The sequence below is a fragment of the Suillus subaureus genome, assembly GCF_016647635.1.
Source record: "Suillus subaureus strain MN1 chromosome Unknown BJ212scaffold_132, whole genome shotgun sequence".
In the NCBI taxonomy this organism is placed as follows: domain Eukaryota; kingdom Fungi; phylum Basidiomycota; class Agaricomycetes; order Boletales; family Suillaceae; genus Suillus; species Suillus subaureus.
The window spans coordinates 1-22,490 of record NW_024538688.1 but is presented as its reverse complement, the minus strand read 5'-3'; the positions used below and the strand labels follow the sequence as shown (position 1 = coordinate 22,490).

Genomic DNA, 22,490 nt, shown 5'->3' with positions numbered 1-22,490 from the left:
GTCTACTGTCCCTGAGTATGAGTTCAGGATCCAGGCTGCACTCGAGGGTGTTACAAATGGCACCTACAAGAATTAAACAGTAGCTGCAAGGGTAAACAAAGTATGATTATTTCTCTTTTGAGTTCCTGTGGTGCTAATTTCATTGTACAGGTCGCATGGCAGACTCTTAAAGACTGGAGCAAGGGTCATATGTCTCACAAGGATTTTTCCTGGTCATGGCAGCTCCTCCAGCACAGGATGCAGGCAGAAAGATATATCCACACGGCTTATAATCCTAAAAGTCCGATACATCATTAGGTCTAGTTATCCACTCTGGAATATATCCGTTCTGTATAGTTATCAATCAGCCAGCCTACCTTTGAAATGGCATATACGGCTCTTGGAAGGGTGGCCATTCCCCAGTGAACATATTATTTTAATATTTGCGATCTTGTGATCTTGTTTTGTGATCAGTGATCTCACAAAGGTACTGCATCACTATGTAGTTGTTTGATCATGAATCACATCAATTAACCTTTCACGATCATGGTACAAAAACACTATTATTCATCAGGACCCTCAATATACTCACAAGGAGGTGCATCCAAAGACACCCCATCAACATCGTCAGTACTTGGATCAAAATCAAAGTTTGAGGCCACAAGCTGCGGGACTCTCTTCCAATGTTCCGCAAAAGCTGCCACTAAACCTCATTGAATGTGAGCCTGATGGCGAGCATATGCAATCATACCCTCCTTTTCCTCGGGCTGCTCAATAGTTGGTAGGGTTGCGCATGATTCCCAGGAGTCTTCCTGCCATTTGAGAAAGGCTAGAGTACGTCGCATTTCTTCTAATAAGAGCTGGACTTCCTCCAACCACCTATTATGATGCGCTCGGGCTTTACACTGTTCAATGCGAAGCGCTAATGTAATTCAGCATACAGCAACAAAAGAGTGAGATTGAACAGCTTACAGTCTTGGAGTCCCTCGCTGTCGTCAGAAGAAATTCTGTGAGTTAGCCAAATCCATGACATAATTGCTGTGCCTTGAGTCTGTTGTCCGAAGTCCCCAATTGGTCTGAGGTGCATCTTTTTTAAAGGCTGCAATTTGTGCTCCCATCCTATCCGATCAAGGTGGCGAGCTAAGGAGAGAAGCGCCTTGTGAGCCCTTGCATACTTAGCATGGCTCAACATAAGATGTTCCTCAACTGCATCCATGGTTTTGCATGCGCGGGTGTTGGGCCCTTGTCCACATAGATGCTGAACCTTGAATTGATACAGCTGATGGCACAGTCGAATATGCGAACGACACTCATTCAGAGCATCAGTAGCTTGGGCAAAATGCAGAGACCATTCTGTTTCCAGGAGTGTCTTGTTGCATGGCATGACATCACAGATCTCAGAAGGCAGAAGTAATTGAAAGTCTTCTGCCTTTCCAGAGGTGGGGCCTGGGACTGGACAGCCACTGTCATTACTGTTGCAGCCAGTTGGGAGGTTTGCAGATATTTGGAGGTTTGGTACCACTGGCATGTAAAGTTTTTGAATGTTGGTCCACATGTCTAGGCAGCGTTGCAGTGCGTTCCTTCAAGTTAAGACCTTGGTCCTCTGGATATCAGTTGCATGCTGACTGAGTGCAGAGGAATCGACATGCAAATGGTGTCTAAGATAATTTAGCAGCACTCTACAAAAGATTTGAAAAATGTCTTACTGGGCATCTTCAACGTCAATGCCAGTGCTAATGAGAACACTGCAGGTGACTTCAGTGTGGAGTGATATTGCTGACCTGTCTTCCAACTCCTTTGTGTCCTGCTGTGCTAACTCTAACTGCACAGCCACCTGGGTCATTGCTGTATATTTGTGAGCAATAGGTCAGCATTATGCAGAACAGCTCACTGCCAACTCGTCTCTGGAATGGATTACATTGTGAGTGATCCATCTCCCAAGCTTCAATCTCCATCCTCCATGCAGCAAGGGAAGCAGCTCCTACTTCTGAGTTGTTGATAGAGCTCTCGAGTTCAGAGAGAGCAAGATGGTGTTCCTTCTCAGCAACAACAGCTTCCGTCATTTTTCGTAGCATAGTTTTACCTAAGAAAGAAAGATGAGACTAGTTAGTACAATAACATCAACATACTACACCCACACTCACTGAGAGCCATAATCTTCTTCCAGTTCCAATCGCTGAAATTGTTGTTAAGTGTGTTGGATCGGGCTCCAGGATCCATTTCCTTCATACTGCTGGCCATGCGATTGATGTTTGCCCATCCACGCTCAGGTGCTTCTCTGTCAGTCTGTCCTACTCCCGGAGTCCAATTGAATGAGAATTGAGTTTGGCATGATTCGATATGTGCAGCAATATGAAACTTTGGCACAAAAAAATTAATGGTCTTACCCTCTCGATTGAACTGAAGATGAGGTGGTAGCATGGGCAAGCAATCTCACAAGTTTTTGTGCCACTGGCACACAATATCATATGAAAAGTTGATTGTCGACAGGGTAGAGAATCTGGCAAGAGCAGAGAAAACGAGATAGTCCATATTGAGATATCTACAATGTGTTACAGTAAACGGTTGACCCCTATCATTTTCTCTCACATTGTATCATGTCATGACCGCACTTCACCGTGCCATCACTAGACTGTCTTCAGTTTACCATATCCATGTATCACAGCGCGACCGCCTCATGCCATCGCTAGCTGATGTCATTCCTCTTATCTCTGACTCGTCTTGATGACGTCATTTCTCTTATCTCTGACTCGTCTTGATGACGTCATTCCTCTTATCTCTGACTCGTCTTGATGACGTGTACGTACCGGCCCTCAAGTAGCTCTCACCTATATAAGCAGGGTCCTGTACTTAGTTAGACTTCACTTTAATCTACTAGGTTTTACCCAGAACATCCTTCGCTTAAGACCCCCAATCTTAAGTGTCTGATATCGATATTCAAGTCGGAGACACTCTCTCTGATTTGTCTTAAAGAGGCCTTACATTTGTGAGGTTACGATTCGGCTCTAGACGTCACTCTTATCGAGTGTCTATTGTCGCGCCTATCCTAGTCGACCTACGGTTCGCCGTAACAAAAGATTAAAGTCTAACACTGACCCTCTCCATCCAAAGAGGTTACCAGACAGAAAGAACTCAGCGAGAGAACGAGAACGTTCCCCTGAATAGAAACATCACTTGACCAGACGTTCAGGATGTCCACCATCGCCAACATCCCAGAATTGAAAGCCGGAGCTCCATCTACCTATGATGGGAGCCCTCAGCAAGCACTACGATGGTTGTATGCATTAAAGGCGTACTTCGCACTTAATGCTACAATCTATAATACTGACGAAAAGAAGGTCATTACCGCTCTCGCATATATGACAGAAGACAGTGCTATGGGTTGGGCCCTCACCTTCTACACTGAAGTCGACAACTCCGCCGCTAAAACTTACGGAACCTTCGCGAATTTTGAAACCAAGTTCAAAGAAGCCTTCGTACCTGCTGATGCCGTCGGTACCGCCATGAACAAACTTAGGACGTTGAAACAAACGGGCGACATCACGTCTTACATCGCCAGCTTCAAAACCCTTGCTGCACAAGCAGGTGTAAAGCAAGACGCCGTCCTAATCACGTTCCTCAATGACGGATTGAAGAAGGGAATCGTCAACTCTGTCTACCAGATGGAGACCATCCCTACAGACTTCGACAAATATATCGCCGCAGTCGTGAGGCTTGACAGCAACTACCAGAGGGGTGTCGCATTCAGATCTAACCATCGAACTACCACCAAACCCTCTGGGCAACGCTATGTACCCAGACCCTCCATCGACCGACACGACCCAAACGCAATGGAAGTAGATCGGCTCACCGAAGCAGAAAGAAGTGACCATATGAAAAAAGGACTTTGTTTCACGTGCCACCAGAAGGGGCACATGACTAAAGCATGCCCGCAGAAGAAGAAGATCCCTGTTCACAGAGAAGAAATAAGCGACAGCGAAGAAGAAGAAGATACAACGATCCGTCGTCTCGCAGAGGATTTTTGATGTGGAAGATGGGATCGACGTCCGTATCTTCTGATGTACCCATAAGACTTGTACAGAGCACAGGAATAAGAAAGGAACTCCGCGTTCCCATTTCTCTCATCTCCAAGACACGTCAAAAAACCGTCGAAACGACAGCAGTTGTTGACTCCGGCGCCGCCGGAACCTTTATCTCAGATGAGTTTGTTAAAACTCATGGTATCCGAACACATAAACTATCAAAACCATTTCGGGTTACAACCGCGGATGGGAGTTATGCCAAAGGAGGCGCTATCACCCGATATTGCGTCCTCATCGTCAAGATTGACAACAGATCGATGATTGGAAAGTTTAACATCACGCGACTAGGCCGACGTGATCAAATTTTGCTCGGGATTCCCTGGCTACGCGCTATGGACCCAGTAATTCGATGGAAAGCCGAAACACTAGAACTCTCTCGAACAGAGAAGAGTGACCAGATCGAAGAAGAAGTCGATCGAGAACGGAAGAAGAATAACCTACCTCTCCTCTTCCGGAAAATTGAAGGACCAAACCCAGTCGTAGTGCTGCCGAAAGCACCTACCAGGAAAGCAATTGAACAACAGCCGTTGCATGCTACTGTAGAAGAAATTAACGAAGAAACAACCCCGCCAGCGCTGCCCAGTCTAGACCCGGTACCAGACGATGACGACGACTCCTTCGATACGAAGGATGATGTATGGACGACTGATTACGCACCACCCGTGCAAGAAATCTCCACCTACCATCTAGAGGATGATGAATTTTTAGTCGAATACCCCGCCGACGCCTCGGAACTCCGAGTAATCACCAATGTTTCACTCGACACCCCTTTAACAAAAGATGGTACTAGCATCGCGGAGCAACGACCCAAAATCACTCCCCTGACACCGCCTGTCGAATGCGCAAAGACGAGTAACAAAGCTCAGCAGTTCGCGCTAGCTGCCGGGCTCGAACAAAAGAGGAAATCATTCAAGGAGCTCGTCCCTTCTTATCTTCACGACTTCGCCGATATCTTTGCAAAAGATGGCCTGAATCAACTACCGCCAGAACGACCCGGTATAGATCATCGGATAGAAACCAAACCAGGTTTCATACCGAAAACGTCTAAAGTGTACCCACTATCTGAAAAGGAGCGGATAGCAGTTAAAGCATTTATCGATGAAAACGTTCAGAAAGGCTTTATTTCTGAATCGAAATCACCGCAGGCCAGCGGTTTCTTTTTCGTAGGAAAGAAGAGTGGAGACCTTCGCCCCTGTCAAGATTATCGGTATATCAACGAATGGACCGTTAAGAACGCCTACCCGCTCCCACTACCACTCTCTCTGATCGCTCGGTTACATGGTGCCAAGTATTTTACGAAGATGGACGTCCGGTCAGGATACAATAATATCCGCATTCATCCAGAAGATCAATGGAAAGCTGCCTTCACCACGGAATACGGGCTTTTTGAGCCTAATGTCATGTTTTTCGGTCTTTGTAACTCCCCGGCCACCTTCCAGGCATACATGAATAGGACGTTCCAACAAGAAATCAATGAGGGATGGCTCGTTATCTATATGGACGATATCCTCATATTCTCCAACGACCTCACTTCCCATCATGAACGCACTCGACACATTCTTGAACGAATCCGACAGGAGAAGCTTTTCCTTAAACCAGAAAAGTGCACGTTTGATGCAGAAGAAGTGGAGTACCTCGGAATGATCATTCGCCCTGGATGCGTAGCAATGGACAATGCTAAAACAAACGGTATTCGAGACTGGCCTGCCCCTACTTCAGTAAAGGAAGTTCAGTCTTTCCTGGGATTCTGCAACTTCTATCGGAACTTCATTTCCCATTACTCCGACATCGCTCGACCATTAATTGACCTTACCAAGAAAGACGTCAAATTCCTTTGGACCGAACGTTGTGCATCCGCGTTTTTGGCGTTAAAAGAATGCTTTTTGAAGCAACCAGTCCTTCGTAACCCTGATCCCACCAAGCAATTCGCAGTTGCCACCGACGCATCCCTAGTTGCTACCGGTGCAGTCCTACTCCAAACCGATGATATTGGTGTCTACCATCCATGTGGATATCTGTCCCAGACGTTAAATCCCGCTGAACGAAACTATCAGATCTTTGATCGCGAACTCCTCGCAGTCATTCGCGCATTGACCGAATGGCGTCATTATCTAGAAGGAAACCCCCATCCCGTCATCATATTCACCGATCATAAGAACCTCCTTTACTTCAGAACCGCACAAAAGTTAACCCGTCGCCAAGCACGATGGCAGTTAATCCTGTCTTGCTATGATATCGAACTGCATCACGTAGCAGGAACTAAGCTCGTTGCCCCTGATGCCCTATCCCGCCGCCCCGACCATGGTTCAGACTCCGCCAATGACAATACCGACGAAACTCTCCTCCCCGACTCCATGTTTGTTCGACTTCTCGATGTCGAACTCATGACCACTCTCGTGAATCCTGATCCCTCTGATCCCGATCCCATCTTCACCGCCGCATCTGATGCTCTCGATGGTTTATCCCTTCCCCCTATGAAGTCTGCCCTCGCAGACTGGAAGATCGTTGATGATGTCCTCTATTATAAGGATCGCGCCTATGTTCGCCCCGCCGGCCGGCACCTTATTTTGGAATGTTGTCACGACCACCCCTCCGCCGGCCACCCTGGCCGTTTCAAGACTGAAGAATTAGTCAAGCGTGATTTTTGGTGGCCCGCCATGGGTACCTATATCCGCAAATACGTAGAAGGTTGCGCCCTCTGTCAGCAGATGAAGGCCGATACCCATCCGCCTAACCCCCCCCTTGTTCCTATCCCCTCCGTCGCCACTGCACCTTTCACCCAGGTCTCTGTTGATCTGATCACGGACCTTCCCCCCTGTTCTGGCTTTGATTCCGTCATGGTCGTGGTCGACCATGGGCTTATGAAGGGGGTAATTCTCATCCCATGTACAAAGAACATCACTTCCGAAGGGGTCGCCAGCAAATTTTTCAAATATGTCTATCGTCGATTCGGCCTACACGAAAAAGTCATCTCCGATCGCGGCCCGCAATTCATATCCAAGTTCTCTAAGGCCCTCACAAAACTACTAAAATATGATATAGCAGCATCAACCGCCTACCATCCCCAGACCGACGGACAGACAGAACGGCTCAACCAAGAACTAGAGACGTACCTCAGAATCTATTGTCGGAACAACCCCGAAAACTGGGTAGAGCAGCTCCCTATGGCGGAATTCGTCCATAACCATCGCAAACATGATTCTCGCAACGCATCGCCATTCTTTCTTATGATGGGATACGAGCCACGAGCCCTTCCGCATGTTCTCCCCAGCTCCACGGTTCCAGCCGCAGAAGACAGACTCCGCACGCTTCAAAAATCTAGAGAAGAAGCACTCTCTTGCCACAACCTTGCAATGCAGCGTATGGCAGAAAGAACTCACGGGCAGAAGTATCACCCGTGGAAAGTTGGAGATAGGGTTTGGTTATCCGGAAAGAACCTAATCACACAGTTACCATCACGAAAACTTGCCCCCAAACGATACGGCCCATTCCCAATCACCGCCGTTCTGTCCCCCATTACGTTCACTCTTCGATTACCGCCCCAGTGGAAAGTTCACCCCACATTCCACGCTTCCGAACTATCATCCTATCACGAAACAGAGATCCACGGACCGAACTTCCATGACCCACCTCCTGACGTCATCGATAACGAAGAAGAATACGAAATTGATGCGATCTTATCTCACAAAGGAACAGGTAAACGAAGACGCTATCTCTTATCATGGAAAGGATATTCGTCAGCCAGTAACGAGTGGGTCCCAGAAGAAAATCTCGATAATGCCTCCGATATCCTTGACGCCTATAAAAAGGCCCATGGATTATAGATTTCTCCTCAGAATGTCCCACCTTGAACGACTACGTCTCTGCATCCTCCGCATCCAAGAACTTACTGCCACCATGGACGATGCTGCCATTGAAAGAAACGCACACCCCGTAACACTCCAAGAATATCAAAACGCTACTGCCGCCGATTTCGCACGGCAGGCATTCTCTCCCGCACCCTCACCACCAACCTCCGACTCCACCCTAACCCTTACCGACGACTCGACTCTCACCGACTACTTTTCGGTTATTGATCAAGTCGAAACCAGCGCCCTGTTCGAATCAGCTATCACTTCCCAGCAGTACGCCATTGAGATTGACCGTCTCCTCGGAGAAAGAGGGGCAATCTCTAGCGGTCTCATAATCAGAATCATTAGAGACGCTAGCCTTATCGAGCGCACCGCCACCCTTCTTGATGACGAACGTCATCAAACCATTTTTCGCCACCTTCATATACGTATCCATAACACTGCCATTTGCCTTCTCCCAGAAGATACTAGAGACGCTATCAGAGAGGCCATCCACATCGTCACTGAGCGAATTGCTCTTAACCCTGTCGCAAGACCACCTTCACCCCATGTCGTCGTCCCCGTACCTCCGCCAGCTCCTGCTACCCCTGCCGTGGAACATCCGGATAATAATATCCCTCCTATTGCCATACTTGACGTACCAACTTCTCCTTCTCCTGACCCAGTCGTATGCACCACACGACGATTCCCACTTAAACGTAGATCCTCCCGCCTCGCCGCCAAACGAGCCATATCCGTCTCCCCAACTAAACCACCGCTCAAAAGATCGAGATCACCATCCCCCCCAAACCAGTCCTCGTCCGTCACCGTCGTGAAAACATCACCGGTCGACAATGTTGTATGCCGAAACTGCCACACCGCTGGCCATCGGCACAAGAACTGTCCCGCGTACTATTGCAGAGTTTGCAAGATATACGCACCTGGTCATCTGTCGGTCTTCTGTAAAGACTTGAAAGGAGAGGCGGTCATTCCATTGGTATGGACTGATGTCGGTTTCTACGACGCACTTGCGCGTTGGGAGATCGAGCAAGACGCCATTGCTCACGCTGAGCACTTGGCACAACCCCTTACTATCACTGAGGAACAGAATGACCTCCTTGATTCCAACTACGACGCTGACCCCATCTACTGGGCCAACCAGGATATGTGAAGTCGGCGACTTCATCGCTAAACGAGGGGTAATGTTACAGTAAACGGTTGACCCCTATCATTTTCTCTCACATTGTATCATGTCATGACCGCACTTCACCGTGCCATCACTAGACTGTCTTCAGTTTACCATATCCATGTATCACAGCGCGACCGCCTCATGCCATCGCTAGCTGATGTCATTCCTCTTATCTCTGACTCGTCTTGATGACGTCATTTCTCTTATCTCTGACTCGTCTTGATGACGTCATTCCTCTTATCTCTGACTCGTCTTGATGACGTGTACGTACCGGCCCTCAAGTAGCTCTCACCTATATAAGCAGGGTCCTGTACTTAGTTAGACTTCACTTTAATCTACTAGGTTTTACCCAGAACATCCTTCGCTTAAGACCCCCAATCTTAAGTGTCTGATATCGATATTCAAGTCGGAGACACTCTCTCTGATTTGTCTTAAAGAGGCCTTACATTTGTGAGGTTACGATTCGGCTCTAGACGTCACTCTTATCGAGTGTCTATTGTCATGCCTATCCTAGTCGACCTACGGTTCGCCGTAACACAATGATGTGAGTCAGATGGACAGCATGTGCCCAATGATTCAACTTACTTTTCACCCTTCTGTAAGTCACCAATGCCATTAGCTAACTTCATATTGTGGCATGTGCAATCCACAGTGCCCACTCCAGTCGCAGCAAGTCCCCTTGATGACTTTGTATCAGCCATGTTAACTGCATTATGGCTGACACAGTTGCTTTTCTGTCAGATGTAGAATAGTTGTCAGACTTGAAGAAGAATCTCGGGAAATCTAAGAGCGCACCTCTTGAAGGGTTTCACCATTGTTGCTCAGGTACTGCTTATATTCATTCTCTTCAACAAAATGACCCCATCCTTGGCTAAGGCCAGGACCTTTTCGATCGGTCAATACCATCCAGTGCTTGAGTCGAAAGTTGGCATCTATAGCAAGAAAGAGTGCGTACTTCCATCTAGCTATTCATCAGTCAATTCATTGTGTTCTGATAAGGGAACTTGTGCACTGCTGACTCGGAGGTGAAGTTTCCCAGTTAGTAGGGAGGTTTTTTCCAGGATGCGGGCATGCAGGGCAGAGAATGGCCAGATCTCCATCTTGAGTGGAACCTATTCCGGCAGGATGGTGGCCACGACCTGAATGTTTGAGTGCTTTGATGTTTCTCCACTCATGGACTATCCTTAGAAATACTGAGTAGCGATCCTGATCTTTTGTGTAAGTATATCTGAATACATGATGTTAGAAAATGAACCTACATGAATTGGCGTGATTCCTGTATTGTCAGTCCACCATGCCAAGCTATGATAAAACTCATATGCAGACACTTTAGACTTGAAGGAGAGTATGTGAAAGAACTCCAAAACAGCAAATGTTGCCACCATTCTTGGGTCAGTCACCGTGGAAGGGAATAAGCATGCATGGAGTAGTTGTTTGAAGTGTGAAACTTCCTGCTCGCATCCACAAAAATCAAGTCCTGTTGGATGCACACCGTGGACATTGATAATCACGAAGTTGTCACCAAATGCTGGTGTTGGTCTGCGACAAGTGATACCAGGAGGGTGTCCAAGTTGAATGCGCAGGCCCATGGATTTCAATGAAACAGGGTGGAAAAATCTGCCCCTCCATTCCTATTTCTCATTGTTAAAGTTAGAATTGGAGGATCAAAGGACCATGCACCTTGATTCTATGGAGTGGGGAGTTATGGTGCAACCCAATGGTGCATGACCGACATGCAAGCTTGAGAGAGAAACAATCCTGACACCGAAACATGGCATCCTCCACACCACATGCACATGGGGTGTCTGAATCCTGGCCTCTTCCTTCAAGTCGTAGAAACTTGTTCATGTACATCTGATGTTCTGGCAGCCAAGAGGAGATGGGAGTGTCCTATGTAAGATCAACTATGGCATTATCTTCATACTAACACTGAAGACTTACTCCTGCAGTTCTCCTGCATCTCTTTTCAGCCATTGGCATCTCAGGTGCTCCAAGGACATTGTCCACCTCAGATGAAGGGTTGAAGGGCACCATCTTGTTCCAAGGATCATCTTCAGTGGGAACGGTAGGGCCGGCATCAGTGTCCACAGCATTTTCATCCTCCTTCTCAGGTAGGGTGGCAGGAATGTAAGAAGTCCGAAGTGCAAGTTGACTGCTAGGCTGCAAACTGAACATGCGATGCCTGTTGACATGATTTGAGGGCTGTGTGGTGTCTGGCTGTGTGTGCCTGACAAGTTTGGGATGCTTAGATGGACAGCCAGTGTGTCCAGACTGTGACATGGCTAATGCTGGCTCTCTAAGCATCAACACATTAAATTTCACTACTAGGTAGATTAGTGATACATCTAGTGACACATATGCCAACATACATACCATATGTGCTATGGGCGAATCCTAGAAGCTCATTAAACAATATATCGCAATGGATGGTTGAAACTGACCTAAGATATTGCAGCAATACAACTCTGCTTGCACATTCCTCCCATAATCATGGATCAAGGTATGTGGTCCAAGTTGAGTGTTGATATTCAGGCCAGAGCTCATAGCAATTCCTAGATGTCCAAGAGGTGGCAGCCCACACAGGAACAGCACACATGGCTGATGCCTCACTTGACAAAATACCAAGTGATGCCATGTAGCGAAGAAGCTGTGTACTTGATGCTGATGCACAGGGAGTGGTTAGAGAATTGGCCTGAGGAAGATGTTGTGTGGCCTGATTGTCCTATGGAGCAGCATGCGTTGAGTGAAGATGAGAAGGCAGAGCTGTGCTTAGCTGAAAAGGAACACAAAGAAGTAAGTGTCTATACTAAAGTCTCTCAGTGTTATACTGACTGTGTTTGTAGATCTTAAAATGGTGGCTGAGCTGGGCGTGGCTATATCCAAGATGCGCTCATTCTATGTATGGGTGTTTGGGTTGTTGTGGAACTGCCAACGGACAGTGTGTGTACCCTGTGCCAGATTTAACAGATTTTGTTTGTGCTCATCTTAGAGAACAGTGACTTGTGTAGTATATGGTGTAATGCTAATTTTACAACATTACGAAGCAATAAAACTAAAGTCCATATCTACTACATCATGCAATAAGCAGGAAGCCAATGTAAATTCAAGCTAAAGGTCTTTTACTAGTATGTACCAACTGCATTGCAGTTGATACATACTAGTAAAAGACCTATAAAAGTCCAATGAAACACGAACCAAATACAGTGTGAGTGATTCTCAAGCTTTCTCTACCAAATACCAAACTCCCTTACAACACCAACCACAATCACTACATCAGATATGGGTAGACCGAAGCTTTACAAAACCACTGAAGAGCTCCAGGAAGCAAAATGAGTGCACAGACAGGTGTACTATACACGGTGCGAAGTTATTTTATTGGTATTGGAGTTTTTAACAGACTTTCATTTCACACCAGACACAAGAATAAAATCAGTACAAAAATGAAAGCAAGATATTGTGCGCAGTAAGTTCATCTCTTGCATTCTTGCTATCCAATTATCATAATAAATACTAGGAATCCTGTGTCTGATAAGACATTGATGACACTGAAGCAAACCAAGCCAGTGGTGTCCAGATGCTGCTTGTTGGTGATGTGCTCCTTGTACTGATTGACATTTTCTGATGAACACTTGGATGTACAGGAAAAAAAATCGCCTAATAACCTACTTAGGTGGTCCCCCTCACAAAACACTTGATGCACTGTATACCCGCTATCTGGAGACATGCTGCTTGGACGACATTCATGATGTAATGGGCATCGTTCAGGAGATTTTACAGGAGCTCAAAGAGATTGAAGATAGTATGTCAGGAGGGAGAGCCATGGATAGAAGGTATACTAATGCTCAGGATGACTCTAAACAGGCTGCAGATGTACTATTGGCCCTCGAGGATTTATTCTCCTGTGTGATGGTCCTGGACATGGATCTTAGACAGCGATATGCACAAAAAAAATTCCTGTTTCAGAGTCTTTAGGAAATCCCTGCTGTTACATGATCTATTTACTTAGTAGTGCTTCTCAATTGCGATGTAGTGTAGCTGTATGAGTATGACAGTATCTGTGCATGGGACATTGATCTCAATTTTTATGCTACATTTCAATATTCATTTCGCTTACTGCAGCCTAAATGCCCAGTCTTTGTAAATCAACAGATCAATTAACATTAATGTATGTATCTAATCCTCTGCTGACATGACTGAATGTCTAAACTATGAAAATAGATGGCCCTTCGTAAATGGACAACATCCAAGCAGGAGGTGTGGCTTGAACTGTGGTACCAAAAATTCGCCAAAAAGCAGAGTGACAAGAGTAGAAACCACAAAAACTTCTTTGCGGACCTTTACGAAAAATGGTTTGAAGCATTTCCAGAGCCTCAGCCAGATCATATCACCAAATTGGGGCCATTAACACTGGAAGAACACGATAATGCAACTGACATACGGAAAGCTGTAAGTTTTGTTGAAATAGTCAAAGATGTGACACTGAGAATATTTGATAGAAATTACATACACAGTTCAAGAATAACTTCAGCAGGTCGAAGGTGGGGCAACAAGCAAAAGCCAATGCAAACAACATCTTTGACACTGTTGTGCGCAAAATAACTGAATGTGAAAAACCTACATGAATGCTTCAGGAACAGGAAGCATATTCCAAGTTGTACTATGCTGACCGTGTTCAGAAATCCATCCAAGAGATGCTCAAGGTTGCACAAGCAACACAATCACTCACAAATGGTCAGCAAGTAGCACTTGTGAAAAAAGAAACCGTGGCCCTGTATGCTGGTGAGTCTGAGGAGATCAAGGCTAAAGTGAAGGAGTATATCCATGCACAGAAGCAAGAGCACAGTAAGGAAAAAGCTGAGCCTTGGAGTGATGAAGATCAGCAGCGGTGCATGCTGCTCAGGTTCACTGCATAGTATTATCAGCTGACATGCACAAAGAAATCTCACGAAGCTAGCCACCATTGCAAATCAATTTCTGAAAGGCCTCGCTGATGCCACCGGCCTATCCTTCAGCCTTCTCATTGGGGGTCCATCCGTCGAGTTAGGTGGGATGATTGATGTCTGGAGGTATGTTCTGCATTAGAAACTCAAAAACTCGAGGGTCAAACTTACACTGGGCAGCTTCCATGTTGGGACGACGAAGCTGGGCAATAATTTTAGCCAGGCTTACCCTAAATTTGAGAGTGAAGTAGTGGGACCGTTTCATGATTATCTGTATCGTGTGTACCGTAAGTGTCATCTCTGACCAACCATAACACCTTGTACAAAAAAGCTTACCATTGTGATAACAGCAGAGGCTGCAGCACTCAAAGATCGGAAGATGGGAGGAGCTAGCAGCTCCAGTTCATCGTGGGGAGAGAGCTTATACAACAAGAATCAGCCATCATATTGTGCATTGGATATGATGGACGAGTTGTCCAAGCAGGATACATCTTTGACAAACATGTTTGGATCACCAGATTTATCCGACTTTCCTTCTTTGTCACATGACCCAGATGTATCCGAGTTTCTGCCTTTGTCAAATGGCCCTGGGTCTCCCATATTGACCTCTCCAGCATCGCAGCCCTCCAGCTCTGACAACATTCTCTCTGGCAACAATGAATCAAACTGGCTGGCGTCCAATGGCCTCAACGATCTCTTAGAAACATTGGCCCAGAATCTGCCAATGTCAACTGTCGACTGCTTGATGTCACACGGTCCTCCTTTGCTGCCTTCCATTCCTGCGGTTCCAGCTGCAGCTGATACATTCTATTTTCCCCCACTACCCAAACTGTTTGATGGTATGCCCTCAGCTGACTCACTTCCTAATCCCCCTCTGCCACACAAACCATTTGATGGTACACCCTCAGCCGACTCACTTCCTGATGCCCTTTCACCCTCAGCCGACTCAGCCCCTAGTGGATTCACGCGCCCAACTGCTCACCTCCCTGGAAATGCAGAAGAGCCCAACAGCAACAGGCCAGATGCACTCCCTGCATCTTCAATGGCAGAAGATTCTACAGAGGACTCGCATCCCTCACCCATCCCATCTCACACTTCCACTTCAGCAAACATCATCAATGAGCCTCAAGCAGATGAGGCTCAAAATGACAAAGGGAATGACAGCAGCAGACCCCACAGAACAAGGCGCACATGCATCCCATCAACACGCAACATCATTGCCAACTTGATCGGCAACAATTGCAGGGAGAATGTATCCTTGAACCCAGCTTCAAAATGCAGCCACACCACTGATTCATCCACTCATGCAGGTCAGCAAGCAAAGTTAGTCTCTTTTTGTTTTTAAAACCTCTTATGCTCATTATCTCACACAGAAGACCAAGGGTGTGAGCTCAATACTGTCTGCTGCTCAGGTTCTTCCTGTGCTTGCTTTCTTTGGTCCATGTTCTTGCATTCCCTTTCATACTGCTTATTTTCATGTCTTGTGCTGGTTAATGTTGACACAAAACTGTAGTTGAAATTTAGTTCTAATTTTAATTGAATTGTTATATTTGTGAAGATAATGTGTGGTGTGATAGTACTAAGGATTACTAGGACAAAGGCTTCTGTCTGATGCTCCGGAGTGCAAACATTGGACCGGACCCTTGTGAACACAGGTTCGGTTCTAGCTCAGAATGCATTCGAATGCCCAAACCAAAAAGAGCCGCCAGGACAAAATAATGACAAGTTGATCTGGGACACCGTGAAGGTGAGAATGAGCAGAGCACCGGAAGCAAGGCTGTGAGCACCTTAGGAAAGATCATAAGTGTTAGATGAAATGCACCACTGAGCCAGAGATGTGAGGATGTCAAAATTCAGCTGCACAGGGAACACGCAGAACTTGATTATCATTGGGATGAATTATAGTAAATTGAATGTATCATTCAAAGGAGTGACATGGCGCACCTCGCTGTTTTGAACGTTATCAGTGTATGTCCAGCAATGCCTATAAAACAACGAGCTTACCAAAGATACTTGTAGTAGAATTGTTGCTTGCATCTCCCAATAGTGTGGCAAGGATAAATTTTGTACATGGGATTGTGTGGGTTTGGAACGTACTGTAGGGCCCATTCAGTTCATTCTCACAGTTGAAGAATGCATTTTCAAGCACAAGTCCCAGGAGCCAGAGATGTGAGGATGTCGAAATTCAGCTGCATGGGGAACACACAGAACTTGATTATCATGAATGTATCATTTGAAGGAGTGACATGGTGCACCTCGCTTTTTTGAACGTTATCAGTGTATGTCCAGCGATGCCTATAAGACAACAAGCTTACTGAAGATACTTGTAGTAGAATTGTTGCTTGTATCTCCCAATAGTGCAGCAAGGATAAATTTTGTACATGGGATTGTGTGGGTTTGGAATGTACTGTAGGGCCCATTCAGTTCGTTCTCATGGTTGAAGAACACATTTTCAAATGCAAGTCCCAGTGCCATCAGCCATGTTCCTTCTTGGCAGGTACAAGAAGCAAGTCCATCATCAGATCCTATCACCAGCTGCTGATCCCATCAAGGAGAACGAGGGATGGCAGGGTGTAAATGGGGGTGAACTGCCAAATATCCATATGGAGCATTCAACCCCCCATAAAGCGGTGATTTGTAAGCACGGAAAGCCGCCAGTGCAATTCTCGTGTAGGATACATCCTGTTGGACAATGGATGACAACAGAAGAGTATGTATCGGACTTTTAGGACTATAGTCCACTTAAGATATATCTATATAGCATCATGGGCTGCCTCCAGCTGTCTGAAGAGGAAGCTGTCAAGGATTGGCTGGCTCACGAATCTGGCGCCACATGTCCTGTGCACCCTTGCAATTTATGTGCTCAGGTCAACGAGATTAGTGGAAGGATCCCTGGCAAGCATTGGCATCAGCAGCTTCAACTTTGAGCCAACCACCAGAACTTCCTGCAACCTCCAGTTCCTCCCAGCCTGGACACTTGCCACCACATTTCATACATCCGCCTTCTCATACTGGTTTCATCATTCCTGCACCACATCCACCATATTTTTTTGCTCAACCCCCACATCTGAGTCATGAATTTCACAACACACCTATGTATCACTACCTACATTCACACACATTCCCTCAGCAATATTTTACACAGCATTAATTATTTGCATTTACTAGTTCTATATAATTCTCCGTACATACTATAGCTCACAGACTTGCTAGTAGTATCCTAATTAACTGCTGTTAAAGTTCATGAATCACGAATAATGTCTGTCGAGCAGACTGTAAATTTGGCCAGTGTGACTGTCTGTTACTATTCGTGACTTAAGTGTGACTCACGGAATAGTGGACCGTAACGGAATGATAGTAACCGATAGTATGTCTATTCATTTGATCATGCCTCCTGGAATATTCTCCCCCACCCTTTGATCGCTTTCGTATCTACCCCACACTGCTTCAACATATCCCAAGTGACCGTAGTAACAGTATCCAACACCGGAACGCCATATTTCGCCTCCCAAAGCTCGACCTTATGCGCTGCTATCAGATTCGTGCAAAATGTCGAAACAGCCTCTGCACCCCCCTCAACCACTTGCCCCACTAACGTCTCCAATGCATCCTCTCCAATCAGGGCAACATCCGTGTTCTTCACAACGCGCATATGGCGTTCCGTTCCCGAGGTGACTTCCACCCCAATAGCGTTGTAGTTCTTCACAATCCTCTCCTGGACATCATCTAGATAAGGCGTGACCAGTCCAAGCTTCTTGACTTTGAAAATATCCAGAGCCTTGTTCAAAGCCAAGACGGAGGTAGTGGCGGGGATACCCGTAACTTTGGTAATAGCTTCGCAGAGTTTTTCGTCGCCCTCGAATCCCATCCATCCTGCTGCTGTTCCGCTCCAGCCTATCATATCAACTTCGGCATGGGCGAGTAACTCAGCGGCTCGCATGATGACTGAGTGGTCGAACTGGGCAAGACCTTTGGCTGAGAGACTGATCGCTGTGACTGGGAAACGGGAGAAGTGAACGGAAACATTTGGAATGGAGGAAACGATCTGGAAAGTGAGAGGTTCCAACGCGGTATTTGAAGAAGGCGTGAGAATACCGAGACGGATTTGTTTTGACATCATTGGCTAAAACGCTAGGGGTAGGTTCACGGTGTACAGAAATCCAACCTGTTGTGGGGGGGGACGGACGGACGACTGGACGTATGTGAGCTTGCAAAGTTGATATAGGACCTAGTAAGATGACACGTGAGTTTTAATGAATCAAAGATCCTCCCCGACGGGCGACCGAGTCATGACCTGCTGATCCAAGCTGATTTAGGTCTCATCGCCAAGGCCCACAGGACAGATATTCTTGTGTTTCTTGTCGTTTAATCGTTATCTCTTCTCAGGTTGCCTGACTTTCGGGCGATAAAGGATGCTGTATGGAACATGATAGGACGACAAGTTACATAATTCACTTGTTCAGCAATATCGCTCAGTACTCGCCTTCGGTGCCTCCTCTCGAGCGAGGTGGCCCACATATTAGAACGCATAACTGGTGGAATCGGGATGATTTGTAGTGATTCGGGTCCGGGAAGAGCAGTGGTAAGTTCGAGAACGTTGATATGTCGAAGTCATAATGGAACAGCAAGAAAATGCTTCCGTGGTTACGTGGCCAGATAAACGCAAGGTATACTCGTTGTTGAAGGTGACAGCAGTCTAGATAGCACCTTCAACTTCGTGACTGACCAACAACTCTTCACTGGGAGCTAGAGTGTTGTTAAGGTGACGGACCGCAATTGGCGATTATTTTGTGCGTTTTGTGTACTCTGACTAGTGTATATCACGCTAACATTCGCATTTCTCAAAAAACAAACAAACAGAGTTCTGCATCATTTTTATCACAATCCTCCGTTGTTTCAGTGTTTGAATTTCTCGTCGTAAATAACTCATCGCAGACGACAGGACCAGGATAGCGAGCAGCATCGAACGCGATGATTCTTTTTTACCTTTGCTTTGGAGGACATGGCCGCTGACTCTGGAACTCCTTGATTTTGGTGCTGGAGGCAGACAAATGCTTGACAGGAGCACAGACGGCACCTTTTGTGTTGAAACGACTCGTTCGATTGGTTCTGCGTTTTGAACTTGGACGATTTGGCTCACACATCAGCGAATAAAAACTTGCAAGTTGGTAAGGATTCCCAGCCTGGGCCCATTTCCGCAACTGCCGCTGGTATACGTACGTGCCCTCGTGCCTGGTGTATCTCCCAAGCTAATCTCACACTATGTAGAGCTATACTCACTACTTCAAATTTATCCGTCCGAAATATTAACAGCCATTCCTGCACGTGTACAAACCGTAAGACTTGACAAAAAGCCTGACAGCAGTTGCCAGCGACAGCTCATCAATGAATGCGTCCATCGCAGAGACAAATCACAACTTCGTCATAACGTCAATGGGAGGCAGGCTTGAGGATGAGTCGCGGAGGTACTGGGAGATTGCTGAACCCTTTTCAAGTACGAGTAATCGGTATCAAATTATGAGTGCCTCACCATAGGAATTGAATATATTGAACCCTGCAGTGCACGTCTTGTTGGAAGATTAGCACTAATGTCAAAGTGGTTGTAGTAAGCAGTGCACAGAGGGGCCATCCGCACTACCGACTTCGACTGGTGAGCACGTTGAGTTGGATGAGCCCTCATGCCTCTAACTTGGCGCTTATTGCATTGGCGGTCGTTAGTCGAGGTTCTATGGTGCAGAAGCACCTGAACGCTCGAATCTCGAAGGATGGATGGTATGACTGGAACACGCGAGTCGCTCGACTGGCCTGGCTCATGCTAGTATCTAAGCACTCAAGCAGAAGACGAGGCTGCAAACGAATCGAGTACACAGGAACTTCAGTGAACAATCTAGTCGACATAAACACGAGTATACAGAACCAGATATTAAGCTGGAGCGCAAGAATATATCAAGGCCATTTTTACAACAGGCTGAAAGAAGATCGCACATCAACAATACCAGATGACAGCAATACAACGTAGAACTAAGAACTACACACCAACATGAACAAAAACCATCCTCTGCTCCAGCGGCACTTTCGTCTTCACGACGTGCGTAGCACAGTTAAGTGCCCAGGCCGCCTTCGTACAGTCCACGATACCATTCTCCAAATCTCTGAACATATACTTGTAGAAAGCTTCAACGACGTGTTTTGCGACAGAATCGTCGACTTCCCACAGCGTGCCAACGACACTCTTGAACCCCGAAAACTGCAGACCAGCTGCGAGGTGAATCACTTCATCGGGCGTCTCCTCATCCCCTACAGCGGTATGACACGCAGACAAAAACGCGAACTCGGCGTGCGGAATGTCTCTCTCCATGATATCGAGCAGCGTCAGATGTTCGTCTCTCATGACGAAATGCGAATCATAAGGCTGCGTACGGTCCTGCTTGCCATGACAAGCAAGGTGCACCCAAGTGTTCTGCTGCAAAGCTTCGAGTGCATTTGCTCGAGTGGCTGCGTCACCAGAAATAGTGGTGCGGCTGGCCGTCGCAGGGACGAGCTTATGGACAAGCTCGAGCTCGCTGTCAACAGCCAAGAGGGCCTTGCCTTTCCCTGCACCCGGCTGACCTTGCCCGATCGCCACAAAGGATGGAGGCACGCGCTTCTTCATCAACTGCCTAGATCTGACTAGAGCCGAAAGTGTCGGCGTGTAAGAGCAGATGTAGATATCTTCCAGGCATGGCTCCTTAGAGCCATCCGCGTTGGTTAGAAACGGGTGAGCTGCGTGGAGAGGAATGGACGTGAAAGCTGCAGTTGGACACAGCCAGATTCGAGAGCGGCGCTTTAGTTTGAGAACGTGCTCGAGCACGTTGACAATAGGTAGCATGATCACGTCCCATATTATCCGCGAGAGTACTATTAGATCCGTCCTCGACTCCCTTGGGTTCATCCGAGATGCTTGTCGTATTGCCCTAGCGAAACGATCCTTGAGATTGGTCAGATCTACGAGATTAACGGATGGCAAGGGAACATGATGGGGGTCTCCTGATGTCGGAACGATGACGGCGCTGCACGAGTATTGACTCGCAATGAAGATGATGATCGGGCCCTGGCGTGCTGCCGCTTGCAGGTCTTCGTAGGAAGGTGGGAGAAGGAACCGCGAGAACGCGCGAAGATCACGTATCTCAACTACCGCAGCTTCCCACTGCCTTGTAAGTCTCCTATATACTATCGCTGCCCGATCAGCAGCAGCTCTGTCGGTGATGGTTGCAGAACTCTGTGCGGCATTGGATACGCGCTTGCTCAGCTCCAAATATTTGTGCGCCAGTGTCGGATTTACTGACTCGAGATCTTCAACTGGAGTCTTGAATCGAGATGCCAGTGACCACTGCTGGCCACGACCCTGTTCTGCGAGTTCAACTGCCTGTCGTAGATTGTCATGGCGGATGGCCCATGATGCTGCATCTACAGGCAACGATCTGGCACGACTGAAGGCAGCGGCAGCTTCGCGTCGTGAAATTGTCGACGATCGCGTCATCACGTGGCTGTCAAAAGCTTCAAGCATATTTGGTATGCTTCGAAGGCAGAGTCGTGTTGATGACCCTCAGCTTCATCAACCCAGTACAAGGCGGTTTCAATACGACACGGAAAGCCTTGAGTAGGGTGTCCTGATGCCAATCTGAAGTTCTCTATAGCGAGCGACAAATCAACAGGGTCATGTAGAATCCGTAACGAGACAAATAGGCATTCTTTCAGCCGCATGTAGCTGAATACCTGCCCGGGTGCAGTGAAGACAGAGCCGCCAGAGATTCTTGGCAAAGAGTAATGGCCTCTTCAATATCTTCATTCTTTTGTGTGTGTGAAACGAGAGCAGAGCACCGAGCTCAAATTGTGAAGACTTTTGTGGCGCTCTGGATCGTCAAGCCGCTGTAACCGAAGGGATTCGCGATACAGATCAATGGCCTCGTTGAGGTCCTCCCTGACACGCAATTTGTCATATCTGGTTTTGAGCGTGAGGGCAAGGTTGTTAAGCGTGGGTCACGAGTTGGATGCCCAGGTGGGCACAACGTCAGTGCTTCGCGATAGAGGCTGACAGCTCGGGTGATGTCACCAATGTCCCAACGTTTCTTGAAACGGGTGATGAGGGCACCCCCTAGGTTGTCCAATGAGATCACGAGATTTGTGCCCAACAGGGCGCAGGTGCACCGCTTCTTCGTACAAAGAGATGGCCTCATCGAGGTCATTAGGTTTGCCTTGATGATCAAAGCGGAAATCGAGTGAGACGGCCAATTCGTTCAGGTAGTCACTACGGTCAGAATGTCCCTCGGGACACAGAGACACGGCTTCACGACCGAATTGTATGCTCGTGTCAAGATCATCGATGTTGCCGTGTTGGTCAAAGCGTGACCTAAGAGCCTCTGAAAGTTCGTTAAGTGCTCTTGGATGGAGTTGATGGCCTAGAGGACACAGCTCGAGACAACTCTTCGAA

General features: G+C 47.0%; 5 protein-coding genes across 5 annotated transcripts; 1 reads left to right on the top strand and 4 right to left on the bottom strand.

Annotated features, from left to right (window-relative positions):
• Positions 1 to 458: 458 nt before the first annotated feature.
• BJ212DRAFT_1305450 (uncharacterized protein) lies at positions 459 to 2,400 on the bottom strand (the record flags this gene model as incomplete). The annotated part of the gene is made up of 9 exons (XM_041333757.1): positions 459 to 469; positions 572 to 682; positions 731 to 901; positions 952 to 1,536; positions 1,606 to 1,637; positions 1,686 to 1,712; positions 1,761 to 1,824; positions 1,871 to 2,062; positions 2,124 to 2,400. 9 exons carry the CDS (start codon positions 2,398 to 2,400, stop codon positions 459 to 461), a joined length of 1,470 nt encoding a protein of 489 aa, XP_041185780.1.
• Positions 2,401 to 9,562: 7,162 nt separating this feature from the next.
• BJ212DRAFT_1488204 (uncharacterized protein) lies at positions 9,563 to 11,360 on the bottom strand (the record flags this gene model as incomplete). The annotated part of the gene is made up of 7 exons (XM_041341353.1): positions 9,563 to 9,599; positions 9,666 to 9,814; positions 9,876 to 10,045; positions 10,100 to 10,286; positions 10,340 to 10,711; positions 10,761 to 10,970; positions 11,022 to 11,360. 7 exons carry the CDS (start codon positions 11,358 to 11,360, stop codon positions 9,563 to 9,565), a joined length of 1,464 nt encoding a protein of 487 aa, XP_041185779.1.
• Positions 11,361 to 11,570: 210 nt separating this feature from the next.
• On the top strand, positions 11,571 to 15,409 carry BJ212DRAFT_1488203 (uncharacterized protein; the record flags this gene model as incomplete). Its single annotated transcript, XM_041341352.1, has 10 exons — positions 11,571 to 11,580; positions 11,637 to 11,715; positions 11,753 to 11,873; positions 13,299 to 13,526; positions 13,577 to 13,666; positions 13,718 to 13,965; positions 14,018 to 14,146; positions 14,201 to 14,307; positions 14,371 to 15,343; positions 15,394 to 15,409. The coding sequence occupies 10 exons, from the start codon at positions 11,571 to 11,573 to the stop codon at positions 15,407 to 15,409; spliced, it is 2,001 nt and encodes a 666-aa protein (XP_041185778.1).
• Positions 15,410 to 17,389: 1,980 nt separating this feature from the next.
• BJ212DRAFT_1401414 (putative Asp/Glu racemase) lies at positions 17,390 to 18,352 on the bottom strand. Its single transcript, XM_041337333.1, has 2 exons — positions 18,238 to 18,352; positions 17,390 to 18,193 (listed from the first exon to the last, which is right to left on the bottom strand). Exon 2 carries the CDS (start codon positions 18,135 to 18,137, stop codon positions 17,406 to 17,408), a length of 732 nt encoding a protein of 243 aa, XP_041185777.1. The 5' UTR covers positions 18,138 to 18,193; positions 18,238 to 18,352; the 3' UTR covers positions 17,390 to 17,405.
• A 1,694-nt stretch (positions 18,353 to 20,046) lies between these two features.
• BJ212DRAFT_1401408 (CHAT domain-containing protein) lies at positions 20,047 to 20,547 on the bottom strand (the record flags this gene model as incomplete). Its single annotated transcript, XM_041337332.1, has 1 exon — positions 20,047 to 20,547. The coding sequence occupies exon 1, from the start codon at positions 20,409 to 20,411 to the stop codon at positions 20,049 to 20,051; it is 363 nt and encodes a 120-aa protein (XP_041185776.1). The 5' UTR covers positions 20,412 to 20,547.
• Positions 20,548 to 22,490: the final 1,943 nt, after the last annotated feature.